The sequence below is a fragment of the Notothenia rossii genome (genome assembly GCF_949606895.1).
Source record: "Notothenia rossii genome assembly, chromosome: 4".
Classification (NCBI taxonomy): domain Eukaryota; kingdom Metazoa; phylum Chordata; class Actinopteri; order Perciformes; family Nototheniidae; genus Notothenia; species Notothenia rossii.
In genome coordinates this window covers 8,125,406-8,150,928 of record NC_136902.1, presented here as the reverse complement: position 1 = coordinate 8,150,928, position 25,523 = coordinate 8,125,406, and the positions used below count along the sequence as shown (strand labels likewise).

The 25,523-nt window shown below is 39.1% G+C and overlaps 1 protein-coding gene across 4 annotated transcripts in view; it reads left to right on the top strand.

Moving 5' to 3' along the window:
* The window catches only part of LOC307036199 (IQ motif and SEC7 domain-containing protein 1-like), a 141,898-nt gene that overhangs the window by 44,084 nt on the left and 72,291 nt on the right, over positions 1 to 25,523 (top strand). The window contains exons 1-2 of one of the 4 annotated variants that reach the window (XM_079676280.1): positions 7,727 to 7,851; positions 10,983 to 11,247. The exons of the other annotated variants lie outside the window; for them this stretch is intronic. Coding sequence (XP_079532406.1) covers positions 11,177 to 11,247 — 71 coding nt within the window. The 5' untranslated portion in view covers positions 7,727 to 7,851; positions 10,983 to 11,176. Of the gene's footprint in view, positions 1 to 7,726; positions 7,852 to 10,982; positions 11,248 to 25,523 lie in introns of those variants that run through there. 4 annotated transcript variants of the gene reach the window in all.

Below are 25,523 nucleotides of genomic sequence, written 5' to 3'. Positions count from 1 at the left end.
CCAACAGTGGAGCCCTTTTGTGTCTTTTTCCCATTTCCTAGATCTATTTTCTTTATGCTGTCACTTTATCTCTGTGTGTGTAACTCTGAATCTTCGACACCCTTCTTCCTACTTCCCTTCCAAAAGAAAGAAGGAATTGAATAAATAATCCTTCTGATTCAGTGCCAAGTGAATTAAGAGAAAGATGAAGGGGAGAAAAACCTCATTGCCAAGTAAGACGGAAGGTGTTATTCTCCTGTCGCTGTGCCAAGTTAAAGAAAGTCTCTGACAGCCGTGCCATCGAGCAAATGTCTTTTTTTTTTCGTAAGCAGGAAAAATCAGACAATTGAATGGAGTCATCTTTTAGCCGTACGCTCAAACGTATATCTATATGTTTTTCGTCATAGAGCAGCTTGCCGTTTAGCTTCTTCTCGCAATGTGTAAATTAAAAAGCAATACGTTTGTTTCCAGATGTGCTACGAGAATCTCCCCGTGTGTGTAAACTCATATTGAGTGTGAGGGTTGAACCAGTGAAAGGCTGATTACTTACAGTAAATGAACACGAAGTGAAAGGCTCTGATCCAAAGTTTTATATGCAGCGCGAAGACACAAAGGTTTACAACACAAGTCAAGGGATGTTTTCGGTTTTTCAAAAGAAACTGAAAATAGTTGCATTTCTTTTCCCCGTTCAAAACTGACCAGAGTTCAAGATTTAGAAAATGCACGTCTTATTTGTAAAAAGCTGTCAAAGGCAGGTCCACCTAAGTATCTCTTGAAAGTGTGTTATTTTGATTGTCCTCCTTTATTTCTATATATCCTTTTCATTTGTTTCTTTTGTTTGATAGCAGCTTTTTAGACAGTAATACTCACTTTATACCGACGCCCCTTTGCCACCAAATCCTCAAAATGTTCATTCAAGCCAACGCCTCGATCACACTTCATAGTGTTTCACAAATGTGTGTTTTTCTGGTCGTCTCAGAGCTGTAGGAAATTAACCAATTGAATGGTCTTGTTGCTGCGAGCATGTCAGTGTCTTATGGAGACACATCAAATGTTGCTTTTTAGGGAATAGGTTATTCAACATCAGTCATTTAACATTTGATATTGTTCATTATGAAAAAGAACAAGTGGTGAGGATCAAGATGCCATAACCGGTATTAATGACAACCTTAAATGTTTACGAGGCAGTACGTACCAAAATACATTGAGATATGGTTCTGATAGTTGTGTTACACCAAGGTTAGGTTCCTGGTTCCTCAGTCGTTAAACATAAATTACACGATTGATCCTGTAGTTTATTTGCCTAATGTCATGATTGGAAAATACACCGACTGTCCTCCACCAACGAAACCACCTTATGGTCTTTAGTACAAGCTGCTTATTAGGACACTTTGGCGACGACCTCTAGTGGTCGTGGAAAATATGATTGGAGAAACAAACATGATTTTCACCTCTGTCCATTTCCCTTTATTGTTTGTTATATGTAAAGAAAAGTTACATAGTGACACATACATAATGTCATTTACATAGGCTTAAATATTGTTTTTAATAAAAATCATGATTTGAGACCTTTTCACAACTTTAGCCACATGTTTAAAATGTGACCGTTATGTTTAAAAAATAAGGACGTGTTGATCTCCTGCTGGTAGAGACGCTTCTGTGGGTCGTATTAAAGCAGGGGTGTCAAACTCAAGGCCCGGGGGCCACATCCGGCCCGTGACTTCATTTTCTGTGGCCCCACAAGAGCTCTGAAAAAATATAATATGTTTATTATACGGTTACATGCCGATTTACAGAAGCACGTTGCCCATAAACTACATGTCCCACAATGCATCTTAAATATGCCTTTTTTTAATCAGAATTTGACTTTTTTCTTCAAAATATGCCTTTTTTCTTACAATTTGACTTTTTCTCAGAATTAGATATTTTTTTCAAAACGTTGCTTTTTTCCCCCCAAATTTCACTTTTTTTTTTTGTTGACTTTTTTTTCCAGAATTTGGCTTTTCTTTTTAAATCATTTTGTGACATTCTCTCCGAGGAGACTTGCAATTAATTTCCGTAGACTTCTGCTTTCAGACGTAGTTAATTATGAAGTTATTACCCTATCCGATGATAATCCAATTCAGAGGCAATAATGTAATATAATACATTATTTTATAGATATTAAACATTCATATAGTCTTAAAGTTACAACCGGCCCTTTGAGTGCAACCATAATTCCAATGTGGCCCGCGATGAAATTGAGTTTGACACCCCTGTATTCAAGTGTAGAAAAGGTAGGAGGTATTAATTCCGTAAACTACAAGATCCAAAACGAGCTGCAAACACGTTTTCGGTTTGCTACGTGTAACCCATTTTATCCAGATGTGAAGTATTAGTCAACATTTCCTGGGATCGATAGAGGGTCAGTTGCACAGCTTTTGGATGATAGAATCGTCTTTGTAGTAATCATCTCTGTGCAGGTGAATTATATGTCTGATAAGATTTGACTTTAAATGTGCCATAGTTAATATAAATATAATCTCTTAAACACTTTGCACTAGAGCCAAATGATGTGCTGCAATCAACCCAAATTAGAGTACCAGTAAAGTTTGGTAACTGAGGAAATCCTATAAGTGTATTTTATTATTTTTCATCTGTCGTTTTAGCATTGACTCCAGACTCTAAAATATATCAGGTAACACATACATTAGTTACAGTACGTATGAAACACTTTTATTTTAAAATCTATGAAGTATTTAGACCTAAAGTTTGACTTGAAATTGACGTGGAGACAATCAATGTAAAATACAAATTGATTAAATATATAATTAAAATATAGTTCCAGGACGATACTCTATTAATATGATTAGCGATTTGAAATAGAAGATGCATGCTCATTTATATATTATTTTATTACAGCTAGCATTACATAGGCTTTACTGAACATTAGCAAGCTCTGTGTGGTTCTGTAGTGTTAGAGCTCTATCAAGTAGCATTTAGCTTGTTGTGCTAGTATAGACAGAATTATCATACATGTTATATGTTGGCAGTACATCTAACGTTAGTGTAGGGCTCTTAAAAGCTGTAGGCTTTCCACTATGGGACATTTTTATTTGTTACAGTCTTTAAAAAGTGCTGCAACCCATTTAGTTGCACCAGGACTCATGTGCTGCTAACTTGCTTATGAAGCTCATCGCAGCATCAAAACTGAACTGAAACATCAGCAGTGTTATTTTTCACACCTTATAGCGATAGCAACTGGAAATGTTGAGTTGTTCTGTAGCAAGCTGACATTAAAAAGTGTTGCCTTTCTCTTTCAGTATGTAGCTTCCTACATATTTGAGGTATTTTGCTGCAATTTGGACAAAAACAGTGCTTTAATTAATTTATAAGTATAATTTCAAGCCGACCAATTGACTTTAGCTTCTCCTCACTAGAATCAATGTTAAGTAGAGTTATGATAAATGTAGTAACTTCTAACTCCAATGTGCTATTGGATATGTTTGATCATTCATTGAAGACTCACTGGTGCTAACACACACACACACACACACACACCAGCATCTGCACTAATATGCAGGAGCTACGCAGGGATCCGTGAACCAATACAAATCTGGAAATGAAATTGATCACAAACCTCTACTATTATCAATAAACATGAAGCTGACAGCAGCAGCCTGAAACATTGAATGGCTGTGATCAAAACGTATCTGCTGCGTTAAACTCAGTCACTGTATAAAGCCATACATAACATTACAAGACTTACTTCAACTTTAATGAAATGTCTATTCAAAGCTTATTTTAACCATCTTAAAATGTCTCTTTTTCTTTCATTTGTGTTTCAAATAGATATTCCACCCATTGTTGTTTAGCCTGCTGTGAGAGATTCTCCTCCTCATCAGCAGCACTTTTCTGTTCCCTCTGCAGCCCATTAGGACGTGTCCCGTCACATGTACAGACAAAGAGACAGACACGTTGTGGTTATTTACCCACGTTCCTGCTCACAGGGTGGCAGATGACTCCTGTTGGGAAGTCAGAAGTGTATGCAGAGTGTATGCATTGAGAGCAGGAGCTGGAGTTGTTTGTCAGTGCTCGTAAACATGGTGTAATAATACGTTTGGTGTCTGGTAATTTATTTTGTTTCTTCGTTAACTTGGAGCATCCCTGCAGGCCAGCTCGTGTTCGTCGCTGCTGCTGTGACCCAGTTTCCTTCGCAGCTTCAGCTCAGTTTGTTTTAATTATGGAGAATCTTTTGAACTTTTCAAAGACATAGACAATTAAGGAACATTTGAAAGTATTATTCCCGAGAAAAGATCTTGTGTGGTCAAATGTGTTCTCTTTAAAATCACGATATGCATCCAATACCTTAATGTTTGTAATCTCCTTAGAAATCGTGATTGGGTCTCGGCTGATTATTGGAGAACTAAACCGTGGTTAAACCAGACTGACAGAAAAGGCAGAATGAGATACAAGGTTCCCTCTGAGAAGCAGTCCAATATAAAAAGGAGAAATCAGCAGTAATGGGCAATAAAACCCGGAAGACTTAGCATCAAAATGGATAGAAGTTCTCGTTTTGTTGTCACGATAATGCCTCTAACAAGCTGGAACTAGCTGGAACTAGCAGGCATTGTGTGGATTTAGCAAACCTTTGTGAAGTGTGTCTAAAAATAATAAGCGGCAACTGCACTGTTATTGTGTAATGTTGATCTAGGGTCACTTGCTCCTTTGTGGATGGGAAAATGCAAATTAAAAAATGCACTTAACATTCAAACGGTCAATCACAAAAAGAGATCCATTGTTTTCATGCAAGAACCACACAAACAGATTGTACTTACACAAAAATGACCATTTCTATATCGATTACTTACCCTGTGTTACCTTGAATTCTTGAAGAACATTTGTTTTTGCATTCGTTCATCTTGTTGGCATGCTATCCAAAAAAAGTCTTAAAACATTTCTCTTACACAACTCGTGCAGTAATTCTTTTTTGGTATTTATTTACACACATATAAGACTGCATACAATCCAGATGGTAAAAGGAGTACCTGGTAAAGGTTAGGGAAAGATTGTCCTTTGGCTCAAATACTGAAATTTCCCCTAAACAAATCGTTTAATATTCTAAACTCGTGAAAGTACCACAAAGTTAAGATTGTTCTGTATTTTCAAGGAGTTTCTTCCATTTTTTTTTTTTTTTTCATGAGATGGCATGGGATGCTTTAACACACACAATCCATGTTTTAATGAGATTAATAAGTAGAACACCTGAGTAATTCAGTCCGACTTTGCCCGGTGTACTGCTGCCCGTTGTGTTCAAGGGACACTTAAAAGATAGGAGACTTGTATGGAGCATACTTCTGACCCCACATCATAATATCCCATTATGACTCATCTCATACTGACAGGATTTACTCATACATCAGAAGCTCTCACTAATGTGCGACAGGTAGTGAATGGACACGGGGAGACTCAATCTGCTGCTATGGTGACAAAACAAAGGTTTGGGTTGCAGGTTAGCTTCTGACACACACACACACACACCCTCCTCCTCTCTCCTCGTGCTGCAGCTTCTCCTCCTCCTCTTTATAGCTGTTTTCTTTACTTCCAGTCATTTGCTGTTTTATTCTTGATTATCGCTTCTTTCTCCGTGTCTCATGATGTAAATATACAGATAGTCATTCTTCAGTCTGTTGACTTTATTCTTATGTAAATTATTTAAAAAAAATAGATTGACCATGGATGATACACAATATATTATAAAAAGTATGAAATACAAAAAGAAATCTATTATCCACTGCAAACGATGATAATGTACCTGATGATGATGATGACGACGATGAAGGAGGCGATGATTGTGCAATGATTCTGATGATGATGTCATGATGATGAATATGACTATGGTCGACTATGAGGATGATGACGGTGGTGAATGATGAACAATAAGATTAAAAACTCCTATGATTCTAAAGAAATTCTTTGTGAAACTGACTTTTTTATTTTTTTGTGTCGGTCGAATGTGATGATTTAAAACACAAGACAGTCAACAACATGTTTGGTGGTTCAGAGATGTTCATTTGTGTATCTCCAGTTTAAAATATATATTTTTCTGGGACCAGAGCGGCTCTCGAAGCAGAAGTCATTTGATTGGTTTGGTCAACATCACAGGGCGGAGCCAAATGAATCCCAAACTTTAACCATATGTATTGGTGAGTAGGAAAACCCCTAGAAACATAGTCATTTACAGTGGTGTAAAGTAACTAAGTAGATCTACTCAAGTACTGTACTTAAATGTGACCTACCATGCAAAATGCACTTTTGTACGTCTTTGATACATGAATATGTGTCCCCGGTGTTCCAGGGATCTCACCAAGTGTCAGAAAAAACAACCCTCTCTATTTTCCTCCATACCCAAATCTCTCAAAAAGGGGCTGCAACGGAACGGATACAGACTGATCCAGATTTGAATACTTCTATGACGTCACAGAAGTGTCGCTACGGCTATTGGACCAACTCCACCAATCAGGAGGAGACAGCCACGGACATTGCCATTTGGAGACGCTGGAGACGCTGTAGTACATATGCCAGGCCTGTAGATGGTGCTGTTCTCACAGAATCAGCCCATGCAAAGACAGTGTTAAATCGAGCGAAATGAGGAATGGCTAAAATGCATGATCTGTTTGGTATTTTGACAAATAAAAAGTATAAATATGCCTTATATAGGTATGGTCCTACACTATATTATTCAAATATAGCATGATAGGTCCACTTTAAGTAACATTTTGAGGGACTTCACATGTTATGCTACTTTGTACTTTTACTCCAATGTATTTAATACCTTTAATTACTTCACAGATGTGGATGAATGATGTGAAATATAATCAAGTGTTAAATCAGACTTTAGTTCCACCTGGAGTAAATTCACAAGCTACCCTGCAGTATACAAAGTCATTCAGACTAGCTGCACCTTTACCAGCTTTGAGAACACTTTAATGATCAATCATTATAAAACATATCATACATATTATTCTGAAATAAGCCAATCTGCACAATGACTACTTTTACTTTTGGTACTTTGAGCATATTTTGATGCTGATACGTTTGTTCTTTGTACTTGAGTAACATTTTGAATGCAGGACTTTTATTTGTTACAGAGCGTTCCTACACTTCCTACTTTTCCACCTCTGGAAATATATATTTCCTGCTGTGGGGCGTCAATGGCAAACCTTATCTCAGGGTCTGAAAATATATATATTAAAAAAGTGTGAATAGCTGCCGGTATCTTCAACTGGAATACAAGGCTTTTATTCTGAGAAATTCGCAGTCCAGTATTTGTAACTCTTTCTTTGTCTGGTGAATAATGCATCACATTTGCCTCTGGAGAATTTCCACAATTTGTCCTATTCTATAGTAAAAAGGAATCTCAGTTTAGTCATTTAACTGCTCTGATTGCTTTTTTATATATTCTGTAATGACCTCTTATCCAATTATTTTATGAGATAAGTATTAACAACCAGTGTTTGGATCCAGCATGCTCTCACTGTACCTGTCTTGTTATGTCATGGAGAGTCACGTTCAATCTGCCCCGACTCAAGCTGAGTTCAAGGGGGGGGCGGGGAGAGAGTGAGGGATAATTCGATTAAAGTCTTAGTGAGAAAAGGAGGAGGCGCTGCAGGTCTGCAGGGGGAAACAGATCGAACTCATTCACACTTCAGGAAAACACACTTCAGCGCTTTGTTTCTCACCCGATGGATGGAATTGGATAACCTGACTGGAATTCAAACAGTTTCCCATCAGGCTTTTAAAACCTGCTGAGGCTGCACAGGAAGCAGGAAGTGCAGAAAACAGGAAGTGCCATGAAGAGCGGGAGGTCATCTGTAGATCACAACCACACTTGCAAGTGATTATTTCAACCCTTTATGTGACTATTTTTGACATATTTGTGACCTTTTGTTCTTCACAACAACTAAACTGACCAACACAGACTCTAGCTAGCTTGCTAATAAACTAATCTGTGGCTCACGTGTGAATGACAGAACAAGACTGGAGGTGAAACTGGGAATTAAAAGGTAGATAAACAGACAATACTTGATTGTTTTAGCTGTTCTCCCTTCTAGCTTCACTTCACTTTGAAGAGAGAGGCTTTTCATAATTGCTTTTACCTGCTACAGATGCAGCTAATCTGTATAGCCAGGAGCTAATGAAACGGTTGGATGTGGTGGAAATGAGCATTAATTAGACTAGATAGATTCAGTGTGGGCTTCTAGTGTTTCTGCCTTTAAGGGAATCCATTTAAACAAATAAGGTTTTCTGGGAAATTAGCTCATCTGCTAGCAAGGGAGCTAATCTGTAGCCAGAAGCTACCACAGATTCCCACAAGGATTACATGTTGAAGCTTGTTAGCTTGCTAAGGCCTCTCATAGTGAGAGCTGTAGACAGAAAGAGACTCCAAAATACTTGTTTTATTGCTTTTTTTCTTGTCTTTTAAAAGCTTTAAGTGTCAGCAAGCTTAATGTCAACTTTAGCATTTAGTGTTGTGGGTCAGTAGTCCTTCCTGTCGGCCTTTAGGTTCAGCCAAATGTCAGCTTTGTTTGCAGCCTTTGTGAATCCTTATTGATCCGGTAGATGCATATGAACATGCGAAATTGCGCATCAGAGGTAGAATGTGAGAGGAAGTGACTTTGCAACACGTTACTGTACGTTTACTGAACTGTGGTTGTCCTCTACAAAATGTCAGGGTTGTAACTCGCAGCTAAATATTGGATTCCTGTGAATCCCAGCTCCTTTGCAGCTGCAGTATTGATCCATTGCACTCAGATAGTGTCTGAAGGGCAGCTGTACTCCAAGTCCTATTAATATATATCAGTATGTGTGGTTAGTATTGAATTATATGTAATGCTGTTTTCATTCTAAGTTATAATCTGACTGAGTGGTTTTCTGATTTATTTAGTGACTTGTTAACTGACCAGATATTTAACTTTCTGGCAGATACTTAAAAACTGAAAAGCTGAAGAGCTGCAAGTAAGTCAATTTCATTACCCAATGAGACTGCCCATTAGTTTTTGATTAAATATTACTCAAATATAATCTCCCAGGTCCCCAAAAAATTGCTTCTGTTATCCAAACAATGGTTTAAAAGCTAAATGAATTTCATTGAAAAGGATGAATCCACCCTAAAGTTAAGACAACCTAGCATTTAGTTTGTAAAGTGACCAAAACAACTTGTCATTTAACCCTCCAGCTTTTTCCCATCCTTATAACATTTTGTATGTTTTTGATGCTTTATGTATTACAAAGCTTTTTAAGAAGTATTAAGAATTCAAACAGTTGAAAAGCTAATAACCCAATGCTCGACCTATAACTCAACTGAGTTATATATAAAATATAGATACAACTATATATACTTATATACTTATAAGTCCATATGTACATTTAAAAGCATTGGTTGTTAAATTCTGTAAATGTTTAACTTCAAGAAAAAGTAAACCAGGAGGATAAATACTTGTTGGTGATAAAAGTCTTAAAATGAAATAATTATTTGGCTGCAAAGGAGAAAATCAGCTGTAACAGTTTTTTACATTTTAACCCAATGAACAGTTAAAGTTAAGCATCCCCTCATCAATAACTTAAATTCAAATTATCATTCAGGTGAAAGCATCCATTTTTCACATTGATGTCTGATAAAGAGAGTCCTGGCTCCATCATTGGTTGGCTCTGTATAATACTTTAGTGTGAGACCCTGAACGTAATCTTTCCCTACCTTTCATACAAAGAGTTTTGTTTAGATATTCAAACTAAAAAGACAAAAGAGGTGAACGTTAGGAGTCTGGCTGCAGGACAGTTTTTAGGATCATTATCTCAACATGGAGACTTAATTACGTCATTACCTGGAGAGATTTGGGAAGGTGTTTTATCTCCTTTTGTCTCACTGCAATTACCGTTAATCTGTCCAAGCAGGGAGAACTTTTTTTTTGTTTTTCTAAATACTGGATAACGCACGTCAATCTTTCATCGCGAAAGTGTTGAAGGGATTTGAAAACGTCTCGAAATGTCTTTTAAAAATAAAATATAACGGTGGAAAATACTGGACTGGAGTTGGGTGAAGTTTAATAAGCTTTGATTTGTTAAATTATGGAGTAATCTGCCAATTATTTTCTTCGTTTAGTTTAACAACATGTCAGAAATTACTGACAAAAGCGTCCCAGAGTTAAAACAGACTATACTCACTTAGTGTGAAACCCATATATTCATCAGACGTCAGCAGAAGCAATTATTTTTGTTTCAAAGTTAAATGTGTTCAAACTTTGGCTTGAAATGGTGTTTCCTGTATCACTCATGAAAGGGATTGACACAAAAATATAAAACAAAGAGTATTCAATAGGGCTGTAAATGCTTTTATTGATCACTTCATACAGTATTAGTCAAAATACTTTTGAAGACATATTTTGACTACATGTACTTGGACTTAAAAATCCTGAATTTCTGATAAGGTTGCCATGTTTAGTTTTACTGACTGAAATACTGACTACCTACTACCGGACTGACAGGCTGTGAGACTTATAGTGGGGTTTCGCTGATAATAGTATGAACATCAGTAAACTGAGGTGGCACTGCTGACAGCAGATTGAAGCTCAGCTCAAGTAGGGAGACTGCACCTCTGGGGAGAACATGGAAATGAACGGGGTTTGATAGATGCACCTATCACTTTTTTAACATCTCAGTTACTCTCTGCAGAAACCTGAAATACCTGAGAAGTATATTTTAAAAACAATCTGTCCATTCTGAGAGAGGAGAACATTTCCCTAAGTGCTCTGTCCTTCAAATCTTCAACGAGTCTTTGTTTCCAAACTGTGCATGAAAAGCCTCACATACACCACACCTTGAGTACAGTTTTTAAAAATGAGATTTGAGGAAAATGAGAAGTGATGCATTTACTTCATGGAAAGAGTTTTTTTTATTTTTCTCATTTGCCGAACGTTAATTGTTTCCCTGACTCGTTAAGAACAGCTGGTGTTAATTGTTAACAGTTGACAGGTGTGATGTGACGGGAAACGACCTGACAGACTGACAGCTCTCTGACAGGAAGTCAACACTAAACTGGAGGAGCATGTTGCCAGAGAAAGGTGTGTTTGAAGGATGTAAAGACGGCAGGGCAGCGATGCCTTCAAACATGGAGCCTGTGGACTTCTGGGAAACAGAGGTCAGCTAAAGGATCGCCGGGATGTTCTGCATTTGGGACCTTTGCCCTCAGTTGTGTCCTCGCTCCTCTGGGACCTGGTCGCCTCTCCGCAGGTAGGCAGGAGTTCAACTTCCTCTACCTCCAACCTCCCGTCCCTTTTTTCATCCGGTTTCCTTCTTTTTCTTTAGTATCTCTTCCGTTGGTTCTCTACTTGAGTGGAATTGAAGGTGGTCGTGGATGGTTTCGTAGCAATTGAGCAAACTTGACCATCATAGGGTTTGGAATATGAGAAGAACATATCTAATATATCATATTCCAATTAGTTGACTCTCCTTGCACTATTTGTATTTACTTGCACTATTTTAACTATTTGATCGTGTTGCACTGTTGGAGGAGCCTGTGACCTCAGATTTTCATTGATATGTCTAAACTGTAGCTATCTACACATAGGGCTGCTCGATTATCGCAAAAATCATAATTTCGATTATTTGGGTCAATAATTGATATCACGATTATTAAAAAACGATTATCCATTTACTTTGAAAACATCCATTTATTGAAAAGAAAAATGTGAACAGTATGTTTTTAACAGTTGATTACCCTGAATGTTAATTATAATTCAACTGAAAACCCCCAAAAAAAAGGTTTTAAAAAAAATATTAATGAAAAATAAATCGTTTTATTTCGATTATGTTGTTTTCATCATCGTTGCAAGCCAAAATCGTAATTGCGATTAAAATACGATTAATTGAGCAGCCCTATCTACACATGACAATAAAAGCCTTGAATCTTGAGAAAGAAAGATGAGTGTTAGAGAAGAGGTAAGAAGTGTACGACAGGTTTAAGGACACAATGAAATAAATTGTAGAGGATTTTGAGAAGTTACTCAATCAATCAAACAAATGTTATCTACATATAATTTTGTTGATGAAACAAATACAGTAAAATAAATAATACAGATGATAAGAACATGTATTATTATGTATTACAGATTCTCTAAGAAACACAAGATGTTTGAGCTACTTGGATATGACTCACCAAATAATGACGCCCGATGTTTTTTCCTAAACACCAAGAAAACATTTGAAAAGACTTCGACAACTGCATCGCTAACAGAATCCGACTTGACCACGTACAAATACTTCAGCTACTTTATTTATCACACATAAAATATATATACCGGTAGCTACAGGGAAATACTCAGTGCTGAACAAGTATGGGATCCCTTTGCAAAACGTCATCACACCTCCTAAGAAGAATTTGCTTTTAGTTACCATAGTGTACAATTTTTGCTGAGGGTCTTTAAATGTTGCTGCTGCATAGAATTGTGGGACAATAGTATCTCCTTCCCTCGATGGCCGGGTGTTCCCTTCTAAAGGAGATAAGAAAGGAAGCATAGACACCTTTTCTTAGAATCTAGAGAATTTAAACGGCTCCAGTCATGGCGAACATTTCCAGGTGATTTTCCTTGGTTAAGCGGCCAAGGTTATGTGGAAGCAGGAAATTGGTGTTATAGAAAGAGGAAGATGGAGGTAGACGAGGAAATTAGCAAATCTGCGAAGGGAAAGGGGAGGAGAGGAAGCGATCCGGAAGAAAAGGGTGAGACTGAGCAGATAGGAACAAAGACATGAGAAAAAGAGGCATGTGAGGAATTGAGAAGAGGAGGAAGCAGGGAAGAGAATCAGGAGATTGTCGGAGAAGGAGGTGAAAATATGAGAAGGAAAGGAGGAAAGGAACAAGGGAACATATGGGAAATTAGAAGATGTGGACAGAAATAAGTGAAGGAAAAGATAAAACCTAGAGGGGAAATGAAAGGTTTGTGGAGGAAGTGGATGAGGAAGAGGTGATGGGGGGGGAAAGGAAGAAGCAGAAAGGGACAGGAAGTAATAAAGGACAGAGGAGAAAAGCCTTGCAGAGTTTTAGGCCTGTGTGTGTGTGTGTGTGTGTGTGTGTGTGTGTGTGTGTGTGTGTGTGTGTGTGTGTGTGTGTGTGTGTGTGTGTGTGTGTGTGTGTGTGTGTGTGTGTGTGTGTGTGTGTGTGTGTGTGTGTGTGTGTGTGTGTGTGTGTGTGTGTGTGTGTGTGTGTGTGTGTGTGTGTGTGTGTGTGTGTGTGTGTGTGTGTGTGTGTGTGTGTGTGTGTGTGTGTGTGTGTGTGTCACATCTTAAAACGAGCATGTGACGATGATGCTCGCATAAATTAGTAGCGATGAAGCAACGTGTTTCTGTACATTCAGGGGTGTGTCGCTGACAGAAATCCGACATTGCAGAGCTGCATGTGAAGGATAAAGGTGTGTGAATAGAAAACTGTGTGTGTGTGTAGAGAGAAGATGAGTTGATGAGGAAGATGATAATGAAGAAGAGGATGTGCAGAGAGCTATCAGATGTTTGTCCAAGAAAATGTGTGTGTGTGTGTGAGAGAGAGAATGGCTGAGTGCACATGAATGTGACTGACAGGCTGAATGTGTGCACTGGAGAGTGAGACACACACACACACACACACACACACACACACACACACACACAAGCAGACACGTGGAGAGGAGGCTGTCAAGAAAGCAACCATGTATCTCCATGGAGAATACACCCAGAGAGGAAAAGGGAGGATGGAGACGAAGAAAGACAGGAAGGAAAGGAGGACAGAGGTTAAATTGAAAGAAAAAGGCAAAGACGGAAAGGGAGGGAGGGAGGGAGGGAGGGAGGAGGAGTTGGGGGAGTGGCTGGGAGAGAGAGAGGTACACAAAGCAAAGGGAGGAGGTGAGAGAGAGAAAGGGGGCTAAAGGAGGAAAGGGAGGGCAGCATCAGAAAAAGAAGCAGAAGAAGAAGGAGGAGCTGCAGACAGGGCGGGCGAGTGAGAGAGAGAGAGATAGTGTCAGAGGTGTGAATGTGTGTGTTTTATTCTCTCCAGTGTAAATTAATGGAAGGCGTCTCCATTGTCTCCAGAACGGTAAGAAGCATCTGGCGGTTAATTGTGTGTGTGTGTGTGTGTGTGTGTGTGTGTGTGTGTGTGTGTGTGTGTGTGTGTGTGTGTGTGTGTGTGTGTGTGTGTGTGTGTGTGTGTGTGTGTGTGTGTGTGTGTGTGTGTGTGTGTGTGTGTGTGTGTGTGTGTGTGTGTGTGTGTGTGTGTGTGTGTGTGTGTGTGTGTGTGTGTGTGTGTGTGTGTGTGTGTGTGTGTGTGTGTGTGTGTGTGTGTGTGTGTGTGTGTGTGTGTGTGTGTGTGTGTGTGATGGTAAGTGTATATTAACTGCTGGATGTCAATGTGAAGCAGGTGTGATCATGCAGGTCGTGCACTGCATGGGGTTTAACTGTATTGTAGTAAACCGGAAGTGTGTGTGTGTGTCTCTCATTCTGTCTGAGGAGAAGTCAGCAGATTGAAATCTAAGACTTGTTTGCCAAACGAGTGGATTTTAGTTTTGTGTCTTCGTGAAGCTGGTTTTTAGGGCCAAGGTTACAATCAGGTTGAATTTGAGGTTAAAGGAAAATGTTGGTATTTTCAACATGGGTGTTCTTTTCATTTACAGTATGTGGAAATGTTGAACCGTGTCACACTCGAACTCAATATCTCCGTTGTAGAGTTTTGGGATTTTGTGAAACCATCTTCTTCTTTCCACGTCAATAAAAGATGCATGTTTAGACATTTGAACTAAATAAGATTACATTAACAGTTGTATTTGGTTTGAGGTAAGGTTTGGATTCAGGTTTGTTTAGCTGTGTGATTATGTTGACGAAACAGCTTTTGTTTTAATAATTGTAAGAAGGTGAGACTAAGTTTTACATTTAATTTGAAAGGTGTGTCCCTCCCACACACTTCCGGAACATAGTGACATCACGATGTAACACTCGCGCTTTTAATGGCTAGCGCTCCAACACATTGCACGTGGTAGGCTAAGGGGCGGGACATCTCTAAGCAGTTAACCAATCACAAATATTTGCGTTAGAAATAGAGTTAGTTTGGGATAACATTATGCTAAAACTAATTTAAGATTACGTTTATTTATAGTCATGTTGAAATATTTGAGTTAAATTGCGGTATGAACGTGAGGTTTACTTTGAGATTATCACACGTTTATGGGAGGATGTTGTAGCTGTGATAGTTAAAGGGGGCTTTATTTCGTGTGAAGGTCCTGAGAAATACAGCAATGGAGCCGTGCGTGCTCCGAGCATCTTCCCTCCCCCTTATCACGCAGTGTGGAGCAGCAGCTGAATGCATTTGCAACTCGTTTTGAATCAAACATTAATTTGTGTTAAATACTGCAAACACAGCGGAACAGCTCTGCTTCCTCTTCTTCTTCTACTTCAGTTGAGCGGTAGCGACTGGGGGAGCAGACCAGTACATGTGTCTGCTCCAGCATCATCTATGTTTTCTCAGGATCTTTTGAAAGGGACTTTCTTCTTCTCTCAGACAAAGACTAAAGTGAAGGTCTCAGATTTGAATCAGCTTGTATTCAGCCACAGCAGATTTACAGATATTACACAAAATACTGTACACAAAATTACCCGTCAGCAGCTGTATTCAGAAAAAACGTATGATAAATATCTACAGATGCTTCCATCGGGACATAATGGAAAGAAATAACAGAAAATATTTTTCTAATAATCATTTCTTCTTATTAAGCCAACACATAGATTTGATGTGACTAAAACAATAAGCATTATTTGTAATGAATAAATAACTTTGCTCTCTTTGTTTAAAAGTCCAATTGAGATAAATGCTATGTGAACAACGCTGTCCTTTTGAGACAGCTGCTGCTTCGTACTCTGTGAAGTTATTCTATTATTTAAGTATTTCATGTTGCCAAGTGAAGTTGGTACAGGATGTGAACTGGAGTTCTGATGAACACAAACGTATTTTGGAGAAAATTAATTGCTTTACGAGTGAAAAGAATAATCTTATCTTAATCCATCGCTGCATTATGTAGAAAGCAGTTATCTGATCTTGAAGAACAGATTGTACTGCCTCCATGACTCTGATGATATGATTTCATAAAGACGTTTGTAATGATGTTGGTAAGCCAGTTATCAGTTTGTGATGTTGTGAAACAAACACCTGGAGGATGTTGTTCACTGTAGCCGTAAACAGATTTGAACGCGTCAGCCATGTTGGTATAAAAGGTTGTTCAGCTGTGGGATGATTTGAATCAGGCGCACCTGAACTAGGTCAGATGAACAGTGAGCATCCTGCCTACGCGGCTCAAAAGGAAACATCCTTTCATCGTGTCAGCTCCTCATTTAGGAAAAACATGTCTTTATGTGGAATTATCACAACAGTTTCTGTGGTTTCAGGACATCTGTTTTAACCAATTTGAGATGTGGAACTCTCTCGAAAATCTTGAATATGGAAAATGTGGGGGAAAGTAGACTGCAGGAGATAACTTTTAGTCGTAAATGCGATGTTTTGGAGATTATGTATGTCAACAAAAAGCAAAAGAGGTGTCTTTTAACATAAAATATGTTGAAAAGAAAAAAATATCATTTCCAAGGCCCATAACTTTGACCCAGTTTATCAGTCTGTACCGTCCTGACTGAGCACAGGCACCTGCGACCTTGGCTGCTGTGCTCTCTGTGTTCTGTCTCCCTGTTCCTGCCTGTTGGCGTCAGCTGATAGAGGTGTTATGATTCGTCTTGTTATGCAGCATGTTGATTGTTCTCTCTGAACTAGCTAAACACATGGGTCGGGGGTAGAGTTCTTCAGAATTGACTTGGCAACCCTACCGTGAAGTCAGAACTTCTGACTCTGGACTTGTTTTGTGAATTCTCCGACCGAGGCTCCAAATCAGCGTTTGACATCAAAGCTCCAGCTCTCCCCGTGTCTCCTTTTGAGTCGGTGACTCCTCCTGCATTGCTACACAGAAGTTTCCCCCCACAAGCCCCTTAAAGTATGTTTTATTAATTTCTCCACTCTGAAGAGAACATTTTAAAGCTTGAAGAAAGCCAAAAGAATCAGATCTGGAAGGATGGTTCGGCACACTGAGATCAAAATAAATGATTTAATTAAAAAACAAGCCTCTAGTCACTTGACCTTCATCAGGGCAATTCTTCGACAAAAGAGAATCTCACAGTTTATTATGACATCAAATAATGAACTGATCCCAGACGGCGTTATCACAATCCCAAAGTCCCATAACGTTTCATTCACAGATCAGCATTGATTACAGGCTTTAGAAAACATCAGGCAGCTGAAAGGTTACACAACATGAGTTATTCCCACCAGCACTGCTGAGACATTTTTTTAGTTTTCTAATAGGTACGTTTGTATTTTCGACTTACTAAAAATGGTATGACAGGATGCGTGACTTAAATGGCTAAGTTAAAATGGGAAAAGCATTTCACAAATATGAATTCCAAGTAAAAAATTCATAGGTAGCTGCAAAGAGACAATCACAAAATCTGAATTAAAATGTATGCACAAAGCGATGAAACATATATCAGTAAAATCATATTCTCTTGATTGTTTTGTGGTGGTGAATCAGCCCATCTTTCCTTTGTCAGGAAAGTTAAATACTTTCAGTTGAATTTGAAGGTTTGAGAATGACAATGTGATCCATTTCATCTTGTATTCCCTCTCCATTTAGCTGCAGTTAACCCCCAGCAGAACTTGAGGGGTAAATGTAAATGCAATGAAAAATCCATAACTTGACCCATTTATTCAGCAACTCACCTACAAAACAAAAACAAAGGTCAAATACATCACAATATAAACATTGAAATTAACCTCTATATAATGTCTCTAGCTAGTTTCCACATTTTATATTATTATAATTGTTTGTGTCTTTTGATCTCACTCACATTATAATTAGCATTTTCTTCTCAGAAGCTAAAATGATGTTGTTGATTTTTACTTCCTCCCTTAAAGCGTATTTACCATCTCATTACCCTGAATTTTGAGGGCAGTGCTTTGTTGAGATGAGGCAACAGCCCAAAATAAGTCGCTCCCGTCGGGGCAACGGTGAAGTGAAGTGAGGTGTTAAGACATTCAAGTGCACTAACGTTCAATTATTTAGCGAGCGAGCTGCTGGGATGTTTGCTAGCAGTGCAGCTGGGAGGGGGTTTGGTGGCGATGGCAATAAGACAGACCAAAAATATAAATAGGAATATTGATGTTCATCTTTTCTCTCCGTTCAGTATAAGATACATTGTTTTTTTTGGCCACAGTAGCTCTCAGGTTTGTACATGCAGCAATAAAGTAGGGCTTTATGATGGGTAAGCATGTTCTAAACTGGAATATCAGTTTGTAAAAGGCTTACATTTCAAATCAGACTGTTAGCCTGCTATACCATTAGCTATATAAGCCAAGCTTTTGTTCTGTTCCTCCAGATTATTCAGTTTTTCAACGCAATAATCAGAAAAAGAAAGAAGACTGAGATCAATATTTGGCTAGTTTACCAAAATGTGTTACCCTTGAGGTGGCAATTAGGACTCAGGATGGCAACATGGATAATGGTCTTATGGCACAGAGCAAAACATGGAAATATATTTATACATTAAGGGGTACTGAGGGGTTTCCAGAGGATTCATTGTTAATTGTCCTTATTATTGTGTTTTTGCCTAAATAAAATAGTTTTAAAATATTGCATCCTACTGTTACAGCTTCCTGCTCCTGCTGCCTGTGCTGCTACCAACTGATACTGACTGCTACTGCTAACTGCTGGACTACTAACTGCTGCTAACTGCTAGTACTAACTGCTATACTGATAGCCTACTGCTAACTGCTTGTATTAACTGATACTGATACTGCTAACTGCTTGACTGCTAACTACTAGCATTAACTTTTATACTGATAGGCCTACTATTAACTGCTAGTACTAACTTGTATACTGCTAACTGCTAACTGCTAACTGCTGCTGATGATGAAAACACCGATGTTTGTACTTCTTCTTCCAATTGGTAACTGCTGTTGATACTGCTAACTGCTATACTTCTAGTCTTATCTTCTAATGTTAAAGGTCCCATGACATGCTTTTCTGGTTATTACCCGTCCCCTTGTGTGTTATTATGTAGCTTTTTCTGCATGTAAACGGTCTGCAGAGTCACAAACCATCAAAGTACACCCTGTAGCGAGTAAAGCTCTAACACAGAAAATACCTGTCTATGCTGCCCCAGAACGCCAAATGGACCAATCCGTGGAGCTCCTCACACCCTCACACACACACACACACACACACACACACACACACACACACTCACTCACTCAGCCTTATCTTTTCTCAGGCTGTGAATGTGTGGCGAACTGTGTGGCGAACAGCCTGGCTCTGAGTATGTGTGCTCAAATCAAATCAAATCAGGTTTTATTTATGTAGCACATTTTTAAAACGATTTTTGGTCGAGCCAAAGTGCCGTACATATAATAGTTACCTTACAGTAAAGCAGCGAGCCCCGCAACGTCCCGCCAACACGGCACCCAGACCCCACGCAGCATTCTCATCTGTTTGTCATTACTGCTGTCATTTCCTGGTTGCTAACGCTATTGTAACACATAATCACTGATGTTCCGCTGTAACGGTGGTGGACTCATCAGAACAGAGTGTGCGAGCTGACCAATCAGAGCACAGTGGGGGGGGGGGGGGGGGGCAGGAGCTCCAACAAGCCGTTTAGGACAGAGAGAAACCAATTTGATTTTGGAACATTGAACAATTTAAATCTATTCTAGTAGACCTCAACAATGGAATTATGATCAGTAGAAATGGCCATGTCATGGGACCTTGAACACTGCTAACTTCTATTGCTGCTGATAACACTTTTACCTTCTATAAAAGCTAACTCCATCTGCTAATGCCAGCTGCTATACCACTAACATCTGCTTCTTACTGCTAGAAAAAAATTACTGCTGTTTGCTACTGCAAGCTAACTACTGTTGATACAGCTAACCTTTTCTGCATAACCCTAACTGCTGTTGGTAATGCTAAGTGTTTGCCTCTACAAGCTAACTAATGTTGATACTGCTAACTGCACAGCCCTCTGAAGCCAATACACTTTTTTGCTTCAAATATTTTTTTTTATCTGATTTAAACCTGAGTTTTACTGGAACAGTGAAGAGGTTATAGCGCCTTGGTTGACTGTTAACAAAATGTGTCAATGTTCTTCGGCAAACCACAGCAGATTGATACCAATGCAATAAGCTAATACCCATGGAAATGCATAGATTGGACTCTGATATTGATACTTGTCGTGGGCTATTTTTTTACCTTGTATCCATTGCTTCATTGGCTTTCCAAACATGTTAGATATCTTCATAGAGTAATTGTATCATTACGATATTATATACACTATTTTTAGATAACACTGAACGTTTAGCTGGTACAGTTTTCCTTTTTTATTAGGTCGGACAACTGCTTCGAACTGACCCATCATGTCAAGATCACTTATTATATCCCAACGCATTAAACTGTGACTTGAATGTTTTTAAATTAAATTACATTGTCTTATTAAGGCCTCAACACAGTGGGGTAAGAGCTGTAACAGCATTAGTGAAGGCTGCTGAGGATTGTAGTCCTGCATCCTGTGTTCTGCTGGCTCTATAACACACACACACTATGCGACACACACAAGCAAACGCACCACACACACACACACACACACACACACACAGACACACACACACACACACACACACACACATGCACCCTAAACTATAAATGTAAAGCCTGACGCTGCACAACTGTCTTCTGTCTGGGAAATGATGGGAGAGAGACAGACTGAGTGTCGGGGCGAGTGAGAGCGAATGACAGTGACGGGAAGAGAGAGACATATTGATGAAAAGGGAGAATGTGAACCAAAGAATCCACTTTATTACATCAAAGTGCTGTGTGTTGCATTTAACACACCAGTATATCATTGCCAAATAAAATGCTATCTTGGCGTAATAAGGAAATAGGAGCATGATGATGGGAGTGGGGGCTGTTGGTGCTCATATTTCTCCTGACTCATCAGAAGACCACATTTCCTATCGACCCTTTAGCCTTTTGTTTTGTTGTGTTTGGGTTATTCACAGGGCAAACGGATACATTACACGGTCAGACTTCATGTTTTTCTAATTTATTTGATAACAAATGTTTTGCAATCAACTGCATCCTCAACATTGTCTGAAAACTTCTTTAATAAACACATTTATAAAACGGAAAGTTCAATGACCATAACATCCTTAGGTGAGTACAAGTCATGAAAAACAATATAGAAAAATTAGGGCCTCTTTAATTTGGATGGTGAGCATGTTTCCAACTGCTTCTTATGTTAATGCTAAGCTATGCTAACTACATACTGATTTCAGCTGACCCAACATCTTGATCTCTGAAAGAAAGTGTTTCTGAAATGTTGAACTTTAAAGGGGACCTATCATGAATATGTGTCCCCGGTGTGTCAGGGAACTCACCAAGTGTCAGAAAACACAACCGTCTCTCTTTTCCTCCATACCCAAATCTCTAAAAACGGGGCTGCAACGGAGCTGATTATTATTTGAATTTTTCCGACTTCAGGAAAGGGGTGCTCTGGCTATATGGGCAACTCTCCACCTATCAGGGGAATGAGAGACCGCTGGAGACGCTGCAAGGCAAGACAAGTTTATTTATATAGCACTTTTCTGTACGCGACAAATCAGTGCTTTACAAAACAAATTAAAAGACTTTTTAGGAATAAATACAGTAAAAACACATTATAGTGTAGTACAGTGGTTTTCAAACTGTGGGACCCCTGGTGGGTCGCGGAGGTACTGCAGGGGGGCGCGGGAAGAAATTGTAAACAAACACTGCTCGAAAATATCTCATTGGTCAGAGAGCTGTGGGCATACTGCTGCCTTTTGCAATATCCTACTTGTGTGGGATAGGCTTTTCTGCTGTTGCTGCCATCAAAACAAAAATACAGATCAAAGCTGAACATTGAGAATGAACTGAGAGTGGCAGTCTCAAAACAAAATACATTTGAATTTAAAAATCTGCTCAGGGAAGAAGGCCTACTAGTTTTAATTAGGCCAAATTAATTCACAGTATCTATTACAAGCACTTTTGTGTTAATGTGTAATCCATAATAAAATATAAAATTATAGTTGTATCTTCTTATTATTAGCAGAGAACATGTAATGTTTTTACAACATTATACAATTAATCCTACCACTATAGATGGGAACCGGGTTGGGGGGGCCCGAAAATATTTCCAATTACCCAAGGGGGCCCCGACGGAAAAAGTTTGGGAACCACTGGTGTAGTACATATGCCAGGCCTGTAAGTGGCGCTGTAGTCTGCCACAAAAGCAGAATCAGCCCTCTGCTGGAAAAGGGCAAATAGAGCGAAGTGAGGCATGGCTAAAATGCAGGATCTGTTTGGTATTTTGAAAAAGAAACTTCACAGATATGTTTTATATTATGGCCCTACAATATATGTTTCAAATATTGCATGATAGGTCCACTTTAATTTTAAAGCAAGAACACCAAGTTCGATTTGTTTCTCAGCGGAGTGAATCTTGTAAGACTCTGAGATCTTATTTAAGCGTACATTACCAGCAGAACTTTGAACACTGATAAAAAACGTAATCTTTCCTTTGAGGTTATTACAAAGATAGAGCCTGGAAGTTCTACCCCCAGGTCTGTTATTTTCAATAACGTGAAGCAGGACACATTGTATGAGAGGGAAATATGTCCTGAGTTAATATGCAAATAAGGAATCTGACATAGTTAAAATAGCTGTTTGTTACTGACTGTTTTTACAGGAACATGTAGGACTTCTTGCATGTTACATCCAACAAACTGCACTTTTATTCATGCAGGAAGTTCTGTATTTATGTCTCACTTTTTTCAAGATTATATTTCTGCAAAATACATTGACATCTGCACCTATATAAGGAAGTGAGCACATTCATAAAACATTTGCCATGGGAACTATTCTTGACAGAAGGGAAGACAAAGAAAGATAGAAATACGAAGGGAAAAACGATATCACTAACGAGTGAGGCGTAAACAGGATTATATGCATAGTATATATATATATATATATAATATAAACTCAGGCAGAGTTAGTTTGGAAAGGAAACACAGAGGGACAAAAGTCAAGAAAATGAGTTGAGAATGATAGGAGAACGGCAGGAAAAGAGCAGCAGACGGGGGCAAGACAAGTCTCTCGTCGCTGCAAATCCTCACAGGTTTCAGACGAATGAGGTAATTATAAGGATGATGGGGGGGTAAAGGAAGACAGGGAAAAGGGATGAAGAGAGAAGGAGACAGGTGGTGAGGAGGGAGGAAAGAGAGGCAGAGTGGGAGGAAGAGAAACTGAGATACCAATGTGTGTATATAATTGGCTTGGGTGGGAAGTGCACAAAGAGAGAGGGAGATATAGAAAGAAAAAGAAGGAGGGATGTGCAGAGAGACGTGGAGGATAAAAGAGATGGATTGAGAGAAAGCAAAGGAGAGATGAGGTAACAGAAGTAGTGGGAGGTGAAGGACTAAAGTGAATTAGGTGGGATAGAGAAAAGGGAAAAGCTTTAATTGGTCAAACGTTATTTATTACATAAAGGTATTCTTGATTTTTGGCGAGTTCTCCTATAAATGTCAGGCAACACGTGTCAAGTTCTGATGTGACAGGCATGCAGTATATTCAAAATGATTTAATATTTAGTATGAATAAGAAGAGTAGAGAAAGGAGGACCGAAGAGAAGTGTTTAGAGATGGAAGGAGAGTTGTGAAAGCAGTTTAATAGCATCTCTTAACGTGTGTGTGTGTGTGTGTGTGTGTGTGTGTGTGTGTGTGTGTGTGTGTGTGTGTGTGTGTGTGTGTGTGTGTGTGTGTGTGTGTGTGTGTGTGTGTGTGTGTGTGTGTGTGTGTGTGTGTGTGTGTGTGTGTGTGTGTGTGTGTGTGTGTGTGTGTGTGTGTGTGTGTGTGTGTGTGTGTGTGTGTGTGTGTGTGTGTGTGTGTGTGTGTCTTTTGAATCCTGCAGAAGGTGGCACTGTTTCACATTCCGATCACGCTGCTGATGTCCTCTGTGACTCTGCAGGTTGTGAGAGTTTGCTTTGGATCGCTTTTTAAATATAAAGAATAACTCATGATGTTATTGAGCTCATCAGGCATTGTTTATGAAATGATTAGAGCTTCATATTTGTACTTTGTGAGCAGAGAGCACTGGAGCGTCTCCCAGTTCTCGTTAACCTAACCATCAAGAAATCAATCAAACTTTTAAATATGCTTAATACTTGGTTCCTTGTGTTATTCTTTTTCTGCCTGTATATTATTCATGCTTCTGCCTCTCTTGGTCAGGTCTACTTTGAAGAAATACATTTTAGATTTTAATGGGGCTCTCCTGTTCAAATAGAGGTTTAATAAAACATTTAAGACACAGTTATATAAGCAGTTCTGGTTGTCTCAGATTGACCTTCTGTCCTCAGACTTCAGCCGCTACCGTATGAACTCCTGACAGCCTCACACACACCAAAACACACGTACTAACACACCAGCACACACGTAGCCTACTAACACACCAACACACACACAACCACTGACACTCTTAACACACAGAGCTATAACTGACCTTGGAGAAAATAAAGAAGCTTTGTATTTCTATGCTTTCCAAACCCCGCCACGGCAGCTCTTATACGTCTGTCTTGGTGCTGCGTTTGAGGCCTATGAGATCAGAGTTTTTCAAGATGAAGGCTTCCTCTGCTGTGTTGCAGGAGGTCATGGAGACCTTGGTCTCAGGCTGCGAGCCTCTGCAGCTCTTCAGGCTTCACTGAGCTGAAAGTGATAGCAGACGGGTGCCATTGGACGTTTACAATGAGACGCTGCAGGAAAAAAACACACTGTTTGTACACATCATTAAATCACATTCTGTTCTCTGCAGGAACTTGTCTTACATCCATGCTGTGTGCTTTATGTGTGTAGTGACAGTGGAAATGCCTCAGGCCACAGTAAGGGTACATGCAGTTCTTATGTTGTGTTCAAATGCAGCACGAAACATGTTTCTTTATGTCCTGGAAACACAAGCATAAAGCCTGACCCAATGAGCCACGGCAGCAGTTTCTGGAATGAGCACACAAACCTGCATTTACACTGTTTTATAATAAAATTACAAGTTACACTTTTTAGTTTTTTCAGTAAGAGACATTTATGAAGCCCTTTTTGACTTGAGCTTTCTCCTACAGGATGTTCAGACCTGCCCATACTGTAACAATGAATTGCCATATATATTAATTAGTGATTTTATGAAATGTCTCCTCATTAATGAGAGGGGAGAAATTGGTGTGAACTGGGCCTGTTTAAAGCCCAGGGGGAATTATAGGAATGGCTGTGGGTCGAGTCAGGCAGAGAATCAGAGCACATCTCAGTCAACTCACATCAACCCCAGGGCTTTTGCCAATCTTTTATTTGACCACCTTATCTAAAGTTCCTATATGAAAATGTCCCCTTGCCTACATTGTCTACC